Raw genomic sequence first — 14155 nt, 5'->3', positions numbered from 1 at the left:
AGATGACGCAGCTGGGCCAGATCAGAGCAGGGAGTTAGGATCCTGAAAGGGTTAGCTGAAGGGTGAGGGGGGCTTACACTGCCCACTTACCTGTCTTCTCTCTTGTACCAACATATGCATTTCTGAGACCACAAACCAGGCAAGAATGAGAAACTGAACTAAATTAAAAGCAACTGTTTTTAAATAATGTAAACTTTAAGCCAGATCACTTGTGCAATCCACTTAACAACAATCACATGAATGTTTGCTGTACACAAAAGGCAGCACCAGGAGACAGGAAAGGGTAACAGGCAGAAACAGAACTCTCTCCACAGCAGTGCTAACTTTTTAAAGAGAAACCACCGTTCAAATAAAATTTGAAGCAACTTCCAAGTAATAACTTCCCATTAGTACAACTGTAACTGCTATATATAGAAAAGGCAATGTAAAGCAAGAACTTCACATTAAAGCTCTCAGAACAGAACTATTACCTGCACATAAGCAGTCTCCCACCCATGTATACTTCCACTGCCCTCAAGTTGCTAACCTATTTTCTTAAAGGAGGGTGGGAATCTCAGAAGTCCTTGGAGGACTTAAAGAGACAAATGCCCCCAAGGAATAAGCATAATTTAGACCACAGAACCACAAATACCAGCAGAGCTAGTGGCCATGAAGGTCCATACCAGTTCTATTCCTTCCTTAGGTTGCAATGAAACCTCCCTCAGTGAAGTCTGAAATGACCTTCTGGCCAAATTGGGAAACCCTGACCTTTCTTGTGGTGTTAAGACATCTTCAGCAGCTAACTACATTGCTACCTCACTACCCTCTCTTAGCTTCCCTTCTCCTTCAAACGCCTTTTGGATAGTCTCACCTCTCTCCAGCAGATTATAGAGCCCTTTCCTTTAGACTTTAACTCTTCTGCTTTTTCTCCTTGAGCAATTTCATCCACAGGCTTCCCTACAATTTCTATTCTGAAATTGTAAGATTGACAGGAAAATAAGATTTTAAAGAACTGGATAGTAATCATTCCTGCAAATTGAATCTATATTCTTCTACACGAGAAACTTGTAGTTCTTGTACCACCCTTATCACCGCAGTATTGCGTCACCTTCTTATAATCATGCATTAAGCACTGGAACAAGCACCTGTCACATGCTGTGCTCATTCATGCTCCTCCATGCAGGAGAGAGGGTGGTTGTTTTTTTTTTTTGCAGCTTAGTATTCATAGCCACATCACTGAAGATTCAATAACATAATGCCGAAGGGTTCTGACCCAGAAATGGGCAATAATATACACTGACATGGCTGACAAATTTAAATTACACCTAGACTATGTGCCATGCTATTTTTGCCCAATTTCAGTTCCTCTTAAAATACATGGCTGTGAAGTGTGGCAGTCTAAGTGCAGTTTTCTTTCCTAAGTTAATGTGGTAGACATGAAATGATAAAAGTCTTGCCGATTGTCGCAGTGTAGTCATAGGACAAGGGGCAATGGGTTCAAGCTTAAACAGGGGAGATTTAGGTTATATATAAGGAAGAAATTCTTTATTGTGAGGGTGGTGAGGTGCTGGAACAGGCTGCCCAAGGAAGTTGTGACTACTCCAGCCTTGTCAGTGTACAAGGCGAGGCTGGACAGAGCCTTGAGCAACCTGGTCTAGTAGGTGTCCCTGCCTGTGGCAGGAGTATTGGAACTAGATGATCTTTTCCTTTCCAACCCAAATCATTCCATGGTTCTATGATAGACTGTCACATCTCATGAATCACAGCATTTTCAGTGAAGAGTTAAAGGTGAGGGCAATGAAGGCTTGGTATTATGTTACTGTTAGTCTGGTAATCTCTCACTGTCATATTTGTCCCCTGTTCCTTATACCAGAGTTAGGGATAGTACAGACATATAAATTAGCTCAGTAGACTAATCTGGTAGAGAATTATCTTTTTTCTTTCTTTTTTTTTAATCTATTAATTTTGTATTACATAAGATTGCTTATCATAAGACACATAAGAAGAAATACACTTTGTATGTGGTAAAAGAGACAGAAATATATACCACTTGCCACCCTCACAGTCACCTCCTTGAGGTCTAATGAGTGTTCTCATCATGTGAAAAAACATACACTTGGACTGAGCCTCAAACTCATCTTCAGCTATCTGTCTAACTAAAAATATACAATTGTGCATGTGCAGGATAAGACCAGAGATAAGCTTGCTTTTCATTGGTGTTACTATTTTTCCACACTCCACTCATTTAGAAAGAGAGCTAAGTAGACAAGCAAAGAATTGAGATTATATGCGCAGAACTTTGCTGCTCACAAATAAGCTCATTGTAAGCAATACTTACGGAATTAACAGACACAAAAGGCAGAATAATTCAGAACAAACAAAAAATGTAGAACAAGAGAAGGTTCTGTAAGCCTCATGCAATACCATCTTGCTAAAACTGTACTAAATGATGCTTAAGTGTATTAGACATCAGAGCCCGGTGTTTCTACCAGAAAAACTAGGCATACAGTTTATTTCAGTGGTACTTATTAAAGATCCTTATCAGTTAAACATAATTATTATGTGAACCAAAAACCAACATAGGGAGCACACCAAATACATTCCCGCTAAAGGCAATTTTTCTCATTCTTCAAAGTTGCAATACTTGCTTTTCAAGATATTTAGCTAAGCAAATCCTTTAAATACTATGAAGAAATTATGTAATAAAATAATATTAGCTTGCCTACTAAATAATTGCATCATAGAACTAGCTTAACTCTCTTTAAAGAACCTGTTTAAATAATCCCACTGTTAGGTCACGTAAAAGGACATACTTTGAAACTATGTCCCAACATTCTCTCCAAAAATGTTCTTCAATAAAGTTACCAGAGCTATAAAAAAACCTTGGTGCAAACCTGGGGATGGTAATTTCTCCAGTATATACCAGCAATACACAATATATGCTACACCCAAGGATAAGAACAGCTGGAAAACCCAACCAACAAAACAATCTCTTTCTGTCAAAGGAAACTATTATTATTATGCTAGACAGCCAATTACCATGGGTAAAAATTCCATGTCTTTTTACCTAATTAACTTAATTTTACCATTAAACAGCTTGATTTCTTAACAAGGTCTTTAGCTCTAATCAGGCCTATTTTTGTCCATCTGCCTGGAAGCTCTTCATTAGCATCCACTAATGCCTTAAACATGTGTATATTTACATTAAAATGAACTAATTTAATTCCACACAGAAACCTACTTGTTGGAGTATGGGCTATGGTGAGATACATTTAAAACTGCTGCATTAATAATGGACTCTCTGTACTGTAGAACACTTATTTAGTAAGCTTCCATATCACTTACAGAAATTATAAACACTATTTGCTGATGATACAATTTTCTCTGCAGAAAAGTTACCATTTAAGAGCAAGGCTGACCATTAAATAACCAGTTCGGTTCTAGCCTGTTCTGTCCAGCCCATGGTGATTACAAAGCATGTATTAGGGGGTATCTAAAGAGTAGCTGGAGCTGGGTATTGATTTTCTGTGAAAACCTGTGAAGATGTAGAAAAGCAAGGTAATTAGGTAAAGACAAAGGTCTCTAGTGCTGAACATGATGAAGGGAGCCCATGTAGTAAATAAAAGGAGTTTGTATTGAACTGTTTAGTTATGTTTGAGAAGCAAATTGTGCTGTGAGATAGGAAAATCAAAATACATTTTTAAAGCAATTTGGGGAGATACCACAGCATAAGCTTTGCAACTCATCTCTAGCTCTTTCAGGTTGGGAAGAAAACTCAGTATTATAATATAAGACATAACTCTCATATATTTACATAGAGTAGTTGTGTCCTGGCATATAAATTGTTGTGAAAAATAGGAGGTACTAATCCAGCAGGTTCTCTATGGTACTATTAGGATTATTCTGTGGAAAAAAAAAACAAACCAACAAACCAAACAAAAAAGGCAGTAGGCATTTTGCTTGCCAGCAATACTGAGAAATTACTGCTAGATGCACAATTGATATATTATTTGCTCTGGTACATCTTGTACAAGGTAAGACTATGGATTGGTGTTTTAGAAACAAAGGAAGAAAAAGAGAATTAACTAATTACGATCTCTATTGTCTTCTTCATTTATCAGCTGTTTATTTTGTGTTGTTTTCCTGGGGAAAAAGGCCAAAATCAAGAAAAGGGGTTTCTTCCTACTTAATTTTGTTTACATCATCCTCTGAAGTAATCCTGGGAATTTTTTTTCATACATGTGTTGTTTCTAGAAAGCATGATGGGGCATGAATGCTGTTTTCTTACTGTTCTGGTAAAACCTGAAAGTAAAAAAACATTTGGACAAGATAAACCTAATTGTTATCTAAAAGTAAGTGAACAAAATACAGAGAATGGTGAAAACAGAATTCACCTAAATTAGGGAATTGCCTCAAAGAGGGAAAATGCTTGTAACAAAGAAGTAACACATAAATCATAGAATAGTTAGGGTTGGAAAGGACCTTAAGATTATCTAGTTCCAACACCCCTTTGGAAAATATATACCTTGGAAAATATAAACCTAAAACCCACACTTCCTAAGTATTAGGGGACTCTGGCATGGAGTAAAGAAAAATCAATCACTAAAGATGTGTTCAGATTAAAACCAATATTCAGTTTACTTCTGGATTTATCTAAGTCATTTTAATGACAAAAGTGCCTTGACACAAGTAGGCTCTGTACTTTTAATGTATTGTTTAATAATGATATACCTCATCTAGCTCCAGTGCTTTAGGTTTTAAATTAGAGCTAGACATAATAAGTAAAGCTCAACTATAGCTCTACTGTGACCACAGAGTAAATGACTTCCTTAACATATGCAGTGTTAAAACTGTTTTTAAACAATAGGTGGGAAGCTGTCAGCTTCCTCTTCCTCTAAAGAAGTACAGACAAAATGTTAAGCTGACTTAAAACTGAAGAGTTTATAGCTAAGAAGTGAACTGTTGGGCATCCATCTCACAGCTGGTTAAAAACAGAATGTAGCTATAGCTGTAGAAAATTAACCTCACTGAAGCTGTAACCTTTAATTTACAGAAGTGCTCACAATTAGCTTTGCTTTTAATTTTAATTTGTGATACTGTTCATGACTGTTAATATGATATGCCACTTTGTTTTAATGGATAGTATTGGATTTCTTAATGGACCTAAAACCACTAACAAGTTTTGTTTAAATATGATAGTAACTTTTTGTGACTTAATTCACAGAACAGGACAGAATGTACAGTTATTGCCTCTATCAGGCCAGGAAATTATTGGGTTAGATTAAATAAAGCTTTAGCAAATAAGTAATTCTTGGAATTATCACTGAGTGGATTTTCACTGGATTTAGGTTTAAAAATTAATCAGATAGACTAAGTAGTCAAATAAATGATTTTTTTTAGAAAGTGAGGTTATTTTGTCAATAGGGAATATCTACTCATATGCAGATAATGCTCTTCATTGATATTCGTTGCTTGGTAGTTAATACTTCTAATCCTATTTTCCTACCTGTTAAAGTAAGTTATATACCCTGTGATTTTCTTATTTACCACATTTTCATGCACTATAAACAATCTTAGACTGACTTCCTTCTGAAGATAAATTTGGGGATTTTTAAAATTCCTAAAAGCAAACAGATTTCAACTAAACCTGCAAAAAAAAAAAGCGGCAGGAGAATAAAAATTGGCTGTGATGAAGATACTGATTAGGAAGAGTGACAACACAGTCTGAAGAAAGCTTACAGCTCAGCAGGAGTAGTAGAAGGATTGCGTTATGTTTTCTGCGGTAGAGTGGTTGTGTTAATGATATAGAATCTCTAGATGAGAAGCTGGGGAATGTACTACTGGGTGACTTAGCAGCATGCTTCCTGTTAGTGGTTAAGTTAAATACTGTGTTTTCTCTCGTGGTAGTGCACAGAACAGTTCCTTTTTTTCTTTTTTTCTCCCAGTGCAGTTAGGACAAAGACTTGAACATTGTTAACCTTCTTCTTCAGTACTAGAAACCTGAAGAATAGCACATTTCTGAAGGACTGAAATCTCAACAGCTGGTTTGGTGACCAGTCAACTTTTCTTTTTCAGTTATACTTGGAGTGCATATCTTCTTGCAACTTGTATGATTGTATTTTTTAGATGTTTAGAGGAGGGGTGCTAGAGTGCTAAGTTCTCGTATTGCTGGCTCAGCCAGTCATCTTCAAAGGCCTATTTTGTTCAAATTCAGATATAAAATAGTACGTGGTTTAGGGAGGCTCAAAGCATCTCATGCCTATCAGTCTGTGATAGTTTGCTTTTGGATAATTGTGTGACTTTTTTTTTTTTTATGGATGCATGTTTGCCATTTTCTGTCATTGGCAGTTGTGGTTACGTGGCTGATGTTACTGAGATGACCTGTGAAATCACAAGGAGAAATGTTGGCATCTACATGGCAATGGTCTTTCTTATTTACATGGTTTTAATGCTGTAAAATGAACAATTATGTGAAATGACAAAACTATTTTTGTAAAATGCATAGTTTTAAAATACATTTTCTTTAGAGATGAAGACAAGTTAAGAACAGTTCATACAACTACTAGTTTCCACCCTCAGGCCATACTATGTTGCTCTCGGAGATGAGCCAAATTACTGCACTGCAAACTGACTGCCAAAATGATCTGAGGTTTGTCTGGTTGCCTTAAGCAGAGCTGTGGTTTTCTATTTTTTGTTTTGTTTTGTTGTGGAGGGGGTTTTCAGTTTAAATTTTCCTAATTGGACTAGTTGCATTATTTCACTTCACTCCACGTGCTTAGAATTGCCTGCAGAATCTATATGCTTATATGTCCTTGATTCATAAGTGGAATATTTGTTTCTTGGTCCTGGAAACTGGGGAACTGGAATATGACTAAAAAACATTTTCCAAAAGAATTTCTGCTGAGGAGGCTGTGAAGGAGATCTACTGACCCTTAATTTAGAGTAATCTATTCAAAAGCAGGTCTCCAGAAAATCCCCACAGCAATGTCTTGTATGTTTAAGTCACAGCTCAGCACCCTACATGGAGACTTGTAAAATATTTGCCAGTTGGAGCTAAAAGAAGGAGGCCATAACTGTGTTACCCAATCAGCCATTTGTCCCAGGAGAGCAGGCAAGTGGCAGAAGGAAAAGAGGAACTAAGATCACTCATGAGGTACCTCTTTCATCACATGACGTAGCTATAGATTGGTGGTTGCTTGTCTTCCCTCTGTTACTTACAGGAGGGTACAGTTATTATTGCTTACCAATGGTAAAAGTAGTAAATGTTTGTGTTTTCCTTTCAACGTAATATGCATAGTCCCTAAACCAGACTTCAGTGCTTTTTACTTTTTTGCTTAAGTTCATGCACATGATCTGAGTTTTACTCCATCAAAACCTAAATTAACTCAAAGCCTGAATGTGTATTTACTCAATCTTCTGGATTTCTGCCACGTGCACTCGTTTTCAGTCATACCACAAATTATTTTTGTAATGTTCTTCCTGCTGTTCTGGAATATTAAATGTCAGTCCAATGCAAAAGTTCTGCTGAAAAAGACTTGGCTACAGCAGCATGAGTAGTATTGTGGCAAATGCAGAAAACCTGGGTAGGAAAAGCTGTGGAACACCTAAAGGTTATGCTGAACAAATAATGCTACAGAGTTTGGATTAAAAACTCTTAAATTTGTGAACAGAGAAGTCAGCCAGTTGGAAGCTATTCCCTGTTTCCTCTGACTCTGGAATGACTGACCTTTCTGCTCTAGTTATGGGTACTGCTAATACAGACAAATAAAGGCAGCATGGAAAAACAAAATGGCCATTAGGGCTAACTAAAGGGAAGAATAAAAGACATCTGAGCATTTCCTTTTAGCTGAAATTGGCAAGTTGTTATTAAACTGTTGCTGTAGAATGATGAACTGTAAATTATAAACTGCTGTAGTCAGAAATAACATATTGCCCGTCACTGCAAACAAGTGATTTAATTTGTGATTATTTAACTTCAGAATTCCAAAGTTACATGTTGTTAAGTGACAGCATAAACTGTGCCCAAATACTTAGTTAAAACCAGCAAAATTCAAGGAAAACATGTACTAAAATGAAGAGATTTATCCCAAAGGGAAGTTTAGACTGTGCACTTGGTGGAGCTGTCCTATTTACCACATACTAACTTCCGCTGTGAAGGTTATACTGCAATTTTAAGACCTATCATTTTATTTGAAAGCTGCTTTTGTCAAATTTTATCAACAGATTTTCACTGCTGGATTACAAAAAATCATCTGGGAGTCACAAGAAATGCAGACAGCTACCTGAATCTCAGGCATGTTGAACTCTGTGTGCATTAGTGATGGGGAAGTTTCTCTGTACTGGTCTTGATTGCCTTTTTAAAAGAAGCTTCCAGTGGCTGCAGGGCTGAGCTGGGAGCCTTTTCTAGAGGGCAATCAAGTAACACATTTGTATCCAACTTGGGACTCCAAGGACTTGTAGATTGCCCTTATCCCATCAAAACAACAGATCATGATTGTGTTCATGGCCATCTTCTCAGTAGAAGTTAGCAAGCATAGATTCAGCTGTATCAACACTAAATGTGATTTTTTTCTTAAAAAAAACCAACAAACTAAATGAATAGGAGAACCTCTGTTAAGACGAGCCCTCTCATCAGGCATGTGCTCATTGTCTCCATTATTCACACACCAGTGCTGGCAGGTCTCCGGTTCATACAATGACACTCAGCCAAAGGGATTCTCTAGTCCACAGAAAGGGTTGAAGCAATTTTTCTGTGTTGTGAACCACGAGTACATGTAGATGACTCAGATATCGCGGACTGGCGTTCTCAAAATTTGAGAGAACAAAAATTAAGTCTTTTGTTTCTGGTAACAATAGTTCCATTTTAGTTCCAACACCGCAGTTATCCCTCGTGTGTTTCAAACACAAACCTCACGGAAGCACACTTTAGTCACAGCCACCTCATGAGGAAGCGCTTTGAGCGTGATGAAGCGCCTGGGCGCTCCCCACACGGGGCAAGGCAGTTGGAGCAGGTCCGATGAAGACAAGGCTTTTCTCAACAGGGCAATCACCGGCCGTACCGCTTCCTCCACAGCCGTGCTACCCCCGCCACCCCACCTCTGCCCGCCCTTGGGCCAGGCAGCGGTTTTTCAACGGGTGCGATACAACACCAGAGGCAGCGCTTCTTCTCCCAGCGCTCCAAGTAACGCCTCAGAGACACCTCTCACTTCACCCTTCTGCAGCACACAGCCATTTCCTTGCACGGGCGCGCAGCCCCGCCTCGTCTCCCGCCCTCCGCACGCCGTAACGGCGCGTGCGCACAGCGTCGGCACATGCGCGGTAGAGAGAGGCGCGCATGCGCGGAGGCGTTCCGTGTCGCTGAGGCGGTGGATTGGGAGGAGGAGGCGGCGGCTGGGCAGAGCACCAGGAACTGCTCAGGCTGGGAGCGGACGGGGGAGACGCCCGGTGCTTGCGGGTCGGTCCTATGGGGCCCTGAGGGTGCGGCCCCGGTGAGCAGAGCGAGTGCCCGCAGGGGCGCAGAGCCGGTGGGAGGATGGAGGGTCAGGCGCCGCCGGGGGCTGGCGGAGGCGACGAGTCCCTGAGCTTCGGCAGGGTGAACCCGAAGCGCAGCGGGCGCGCCGCGGAAGAGGAGAGCCGGAACAAGCTCAAGCTGGTGAGCGAGCTGTGGGGTTGGGAGAGGGGCAGGGCACGGCCTGGGGATGAGGAGGAAGGCGGGGGAGGAGGGGGCGCGGATTCTGTCTTGCTGCTTCTAAGTGAGGAACGTGGGGCGGAGGGGCGTGCGGCCGGGCCCGGCGGGGAGCCTGCGGCTGGGTTTGTAGGAATTAAAGGCTCTCTGTTAAAATTCCTGTGAGCTTCCGTGATGGTTTTTGGGTGTCTCTGGAGAGGGAGGTGACAGCTGGAGGGGGGCGTGCGGGCGCTGAGGCCTCGCTGCGGTAATGCGCCGGGGGTGGTCGTTGACAGGAGCAGGGAATTCCCGTGTTACCCGTGCGGGCTGTGACACCGGGAAGACAGAAGCCTCGGAGGGGCACTGACTGGACCATGCCCTGGGGAGAGGTGCGGTAACGCGCTGTTCTGAGGGCAGGACCTCTTGGTGTGACCTCTGCTCTGCTCACCTTTTGTGTGAAAGAGCACGGGGTTTGTTTTTTTTTCTTGCCTGTATTGGATCATTAGGAACATCGTTGGTTATGGAGTCAAGGATGTGCTTCCCAAGTGAACTTCGGAATTAAAAGGAAAATAATTTAAAAGTTTGGATATTGTCCAGTCTTTTGGGAAAGATTTGATAAGCTCTTGAGCACATATATCCTCTTTGGGACTGTAGAGTTTGTTCATTATGCCCATACTTTTTGATTTAAAAGAAGATGGTCTTATTTACATAGGTAACTTGAAACATAGGTACGTTTAGAAGTTGACAGCACGGGATTGTATCTCGCTTTATAAATACAGTAGCAGCAAGCCAGTAAATATGACAGTGTTTCTTTTTAATTGTTTGCTTCTGTTACTTAAAGTTACTTGTTTTAACTTTGAATCAAGTCATTTTAGCTCAGACCTCAGGTGGAGTTTCTAGAGCAGCGGCTTAGCTGGCAGTTAAAACGTATCAGAATTCTATTACCGAGTAGAGTACTAGTTCCAAACTTTACTTAATCTGAGCAAAGGCTTTCACAGATATTGGTGAAACTAAGTGAGTATGTAAGTGAGCTCCCACTTGGTGTTCCTTTCATCAGTATGGGCCAGCAGAGACTTTGGCTGCTCAGCCTGAGGACTACAGGGTTTTTGTCACTGAAAACCAAGTTAGAATGCTTGTAGGGAAGATGTTAACTTTGTAACATATGAGGCAGTGACAAGTTCCTGAAAGTTACAGATATTATGAAGGATGACAGAAAGCCATAATACTGAATAAGTTCAAGTATGCTTGTGTTGAAAGGACCGTGTTTATCTTAGCAAAAGGTAACCAAATGTCGTGTGTTTGTTTTATGGTGTTATTGACAATAAACTCATACTTCCTAGGGTAGGATAAATAAAACCAAACGTCTTCATATAAACAAGATGTTTGTTTACATCTATGCTACCTTTACTATTTCCTAGTGAAAGTAACTAGGAAGGCTGTTTGAAGATGCCTGCAGGGGTTTGTTTTAAAACTCACACAGGAAAGCACTTCTCTGGGAAGTGGTGGACACAGATTTGAGTTTTGCTCTAGTAGAGAACACTTTGTTCTGAAATAAATATCTAGCTTAAAAAATCCAAGTGAAATTGTCCCTGCCCTTTGCGTGGGGGGTGGGACTAGGTGATCTTTAAGGTCCCTTCTAACACAAACCATTCTATGAAATGAGCTCAAAATGGGGTTGAACAGGACAACTATTTCCATTGCATGTTCTTTGCAGTTATTTTAGAATCACTAGAGTAGACTTCGCTTGTTACATTCGGTGGAACAGGTACATTATGTTAGTATCTGTCAGGTGCTGTCATTTTGTTTCTTGAGGGGATGATTACATTCCAGCAGCAGCGTGGATCTGAGCAGTGCTATGTTGCTTGAATTGGGTACCTTCTAAAAGGTAGTTCTGCCCTGAGATCAAGTGACTAGCCTCTGATGATACAATGGAATGAATGGATTGAATGGGAAAGTACATATTTTAGTTTTTTCCATTCTGGACATGATGTGCACAAACAGTGTGTGTAAGTGACAGAGAGGGACTTTGTACTGAGGACTAAAAGGGTTGGCATTCAGGTTTGCCTTTAAGTTGAGGTAGTATGAGTGGACAGCCAGATTTATCAATCGCTGCCCTGGGTTTGCAAGGGAAAAACAAGACTGTAACAGGGAAAGCATTCATCCATTATATAGGGGAATAATCATGCTAAATTTTGCTGGCTTTAATTTTGAACGATGAATTGGTTCTACTGAGGCTAGCAGTGTGGTTAGGTACTCAGAGTGACCTTAATTGTACCTCATCCCTGTTCTCTTCACTGTGCAAATAAGATGAATTAATATTTGGGACTTCTGTAAGAGAAGCCATGTTATTTGTGCAAGTGTTAAGTTGTCATAGAGTTTGTATGCAAAGCTTCTTGGAGTATGGTGTGGATATTTTCTTAGTTCAGCTTCATAACTTGTAATTCGTTAAGTTTCAGTAGAGTTACAGAGACGAATCAACCTGTACTCTTGTCAGAGTGTTGTGTATAATTCCGGGAACTCTACAGTGTGCTGAGTGGAGTGTGTCTCTTCTAGAAAACTTGTTTCACACATCAAGTGGAGTGCTGAACAACGGCTTGGTGGGAGAGGGTGTGCAACTACTTATAACAGAGGGTTTATTTTTAGTTCCTGGCATAGCAGCTGAAATTAGTCAAGTCATTGCAAAGAAGTCTAGGGGAATGATTTTTATATGACTGACTAAAAATGGTTCTAGATGATAGGGAGCTGGCAAAGTTGAAGCAATTCTTTTCAGGGAAAGGAGACTAGAAGAAGGTGGTGGACATTTTTGCTTCCCCATGCTCTCCATCTGAAACAAGAAGTTGGGCAAAGGTGCTTGGCCTGCAGAAGCATGGCGGTTTGGTGTGGGTTTTTGTTTGTTTTTTGTAAGGACTGAAGCCTTATCAGTGGCATTTATTCCTGCCTGACATGAAGCAAGACTAGGCTATCAAGAAAGTATCTGTGCTGCTGGTTTAAAAATTGGTGGTTTCAAGTATTTTCATGTAAGATAGTTTATATACATGTAAGCACATGAATGAATGTGGACTACGTTAGAACTGCTAGTTAAGTTATTTTCCTGCTTTAGGTCATTTTGAGTGTCATTCAAGTTTCATAAGATTTGGTGAATGTGACAGAACAGCTCAATGAGAGTTTAGTTCTGGGTTTTATACTAATAGTGTGAAATCACAAGTATTTTTCTAAAATTTAATGTCTGTTTCCCAGGTTCCTGGACATGTCACAGTTGCTGAAAGAGCTCTGATTTCATCTCCTCCCCCCCCCCCCCCATGTTTTGCTGGCACAGGGACTGGAGGTGGAATGAGTGCTTAGTGCTTTTGTCATTATTTTTGTTTATAATGAAATGGGCAGAAAAAAAATAAATTGTTTTGGCAAACACTCATCTGATCTCATGCCAGCCCTCAGAATAAGCTGGCATGAGATGGCAGTGAGCAGTTACATTCTTAACTGGGTTTGGCAATGGGCTTGTTTTGCTTGTTTAAAAGTATGCTTGTTGTATGAGGGGAAGCAGACTAAATTAAGGTTGTCAGGGAGATTGTTGGGATTCCTGTGTTGGTTAATCCTTAACTTAGATGTTGTTTGCTCTCCTTAACACTTCAGTATCAGATGGGAAGTATATAATTCTGCTTGGTACCTAGGAAATGAGTGCGTGCTTCAAAGTGTCATGTCTAATTAGGCATAGATAGCGTAGCTTAGGTGAACCCCAAGTCATATCAGTTGTTAAATTGCTCATATTTTAAGCTGAGAAGTTGAAGCCAGGCTTTTTATAGGCGTTCATGGGAGAGGAGTGGGAGACAGAGATCATAAAAAAGAGCAGGAGAAATCACTGGGGAGGAGACTGACTATAAGGGGAAAAAGTAATTGGAAGGATGATTAAGCATTAGTTGACCAGAGGTACTGGAATCTCCATTCTTGAAGGTTTTCAAGACCTGGAAACCTGGACAATGCCTTTAGCAGGCTGGTTTGTATTTCATGTTGAACCTGCTTTTTGGGTAGGAGTTTGGACTAAACTGAGCAAGGAATGAGATCCTTTCAAACATCTGTGATTTTATGAATCAGTACTTGAAAAAAGGTGTTGCAACAAGATTTGTGGACCTCCCTGACTATTAGATCACTGGTGAACTGAATGTTAATATGGTCAATGTTGTTTTAATTAAAAAGTTAATAATATGTCAGCATGTCAGTTTAGTATTAGAAGTAGAATTACTTCTATGCATGTACTGGCTAACGCCGTGCTAAAAGCATGCTCTGTTACTGTCAAGTTCACGTCAGGTTTGTGTGGTAGCTGTTCAGTGATAGATACCTGACTTAGCCACAAGCTAAATTTTGGAAATAGGCTGTCTTTTGTGTGTGATCCTGTCTTTAAAAGTAGATTAGGAGAAAGAAACAGTAAAAACCAAGTTGTTGGAGGTGAGAGAGCTTGTTTCATCAGAGAGCAATTGGATTTGGTGATTCATCCTGCAAGGAGCAACTCATACTTTT

General features: G+C 40.2%; 1 protein-coding gene across 5 annotated transcripts in view; it reads left to right on the top strand.

Annotated features, from left to right (window-relative positions):
- The first annotated feature begins 9323 nt into the window (after window positions 1-9323).
- The window catches only part of DIAPH2 (diaphanous related formin 2), a 235640-nt gene continuing 230808 nt past the window's right edge, over window positions 9324-14155 (top strand). For all 5 annotated transcript variants that reach the window (XM_062627438.1, XM_062627442.1, XM_062627439.1 and 2 more), the window contains exon 1: window positions 9324-9631. In XM_062627438.1, the coding sequence (XP_062483422.1) occupies window positions 9512-9631 (120 nt within the window). In that variant the 5' untranslated portion in view covers window positions 9324-9511. The remainder of the gene's footprint in view (window positions 9632-14155) is intronic.

This window comes from Pezoporus occidentalis, unplaced genomic scaffold (assembly GCF_034315485.1).
Source record: "Pezoporus occidentalis ecotype Australia unplaced genomic scaffold, CSIRO_AGI_Poc_V1 ctg30, whole genome shotgun sequence".
Lineage (NCBI taxonomy): Eukaryota > Metazoa > Chordata > Aves > Psittaciformes > Psittacidae > Pezoporus > Pezoporus occidentalis.
Note: the sequence above shows the minus strand (reverse complement) of the source record. Positions and strands in the feature narration are given on the sequence as shown.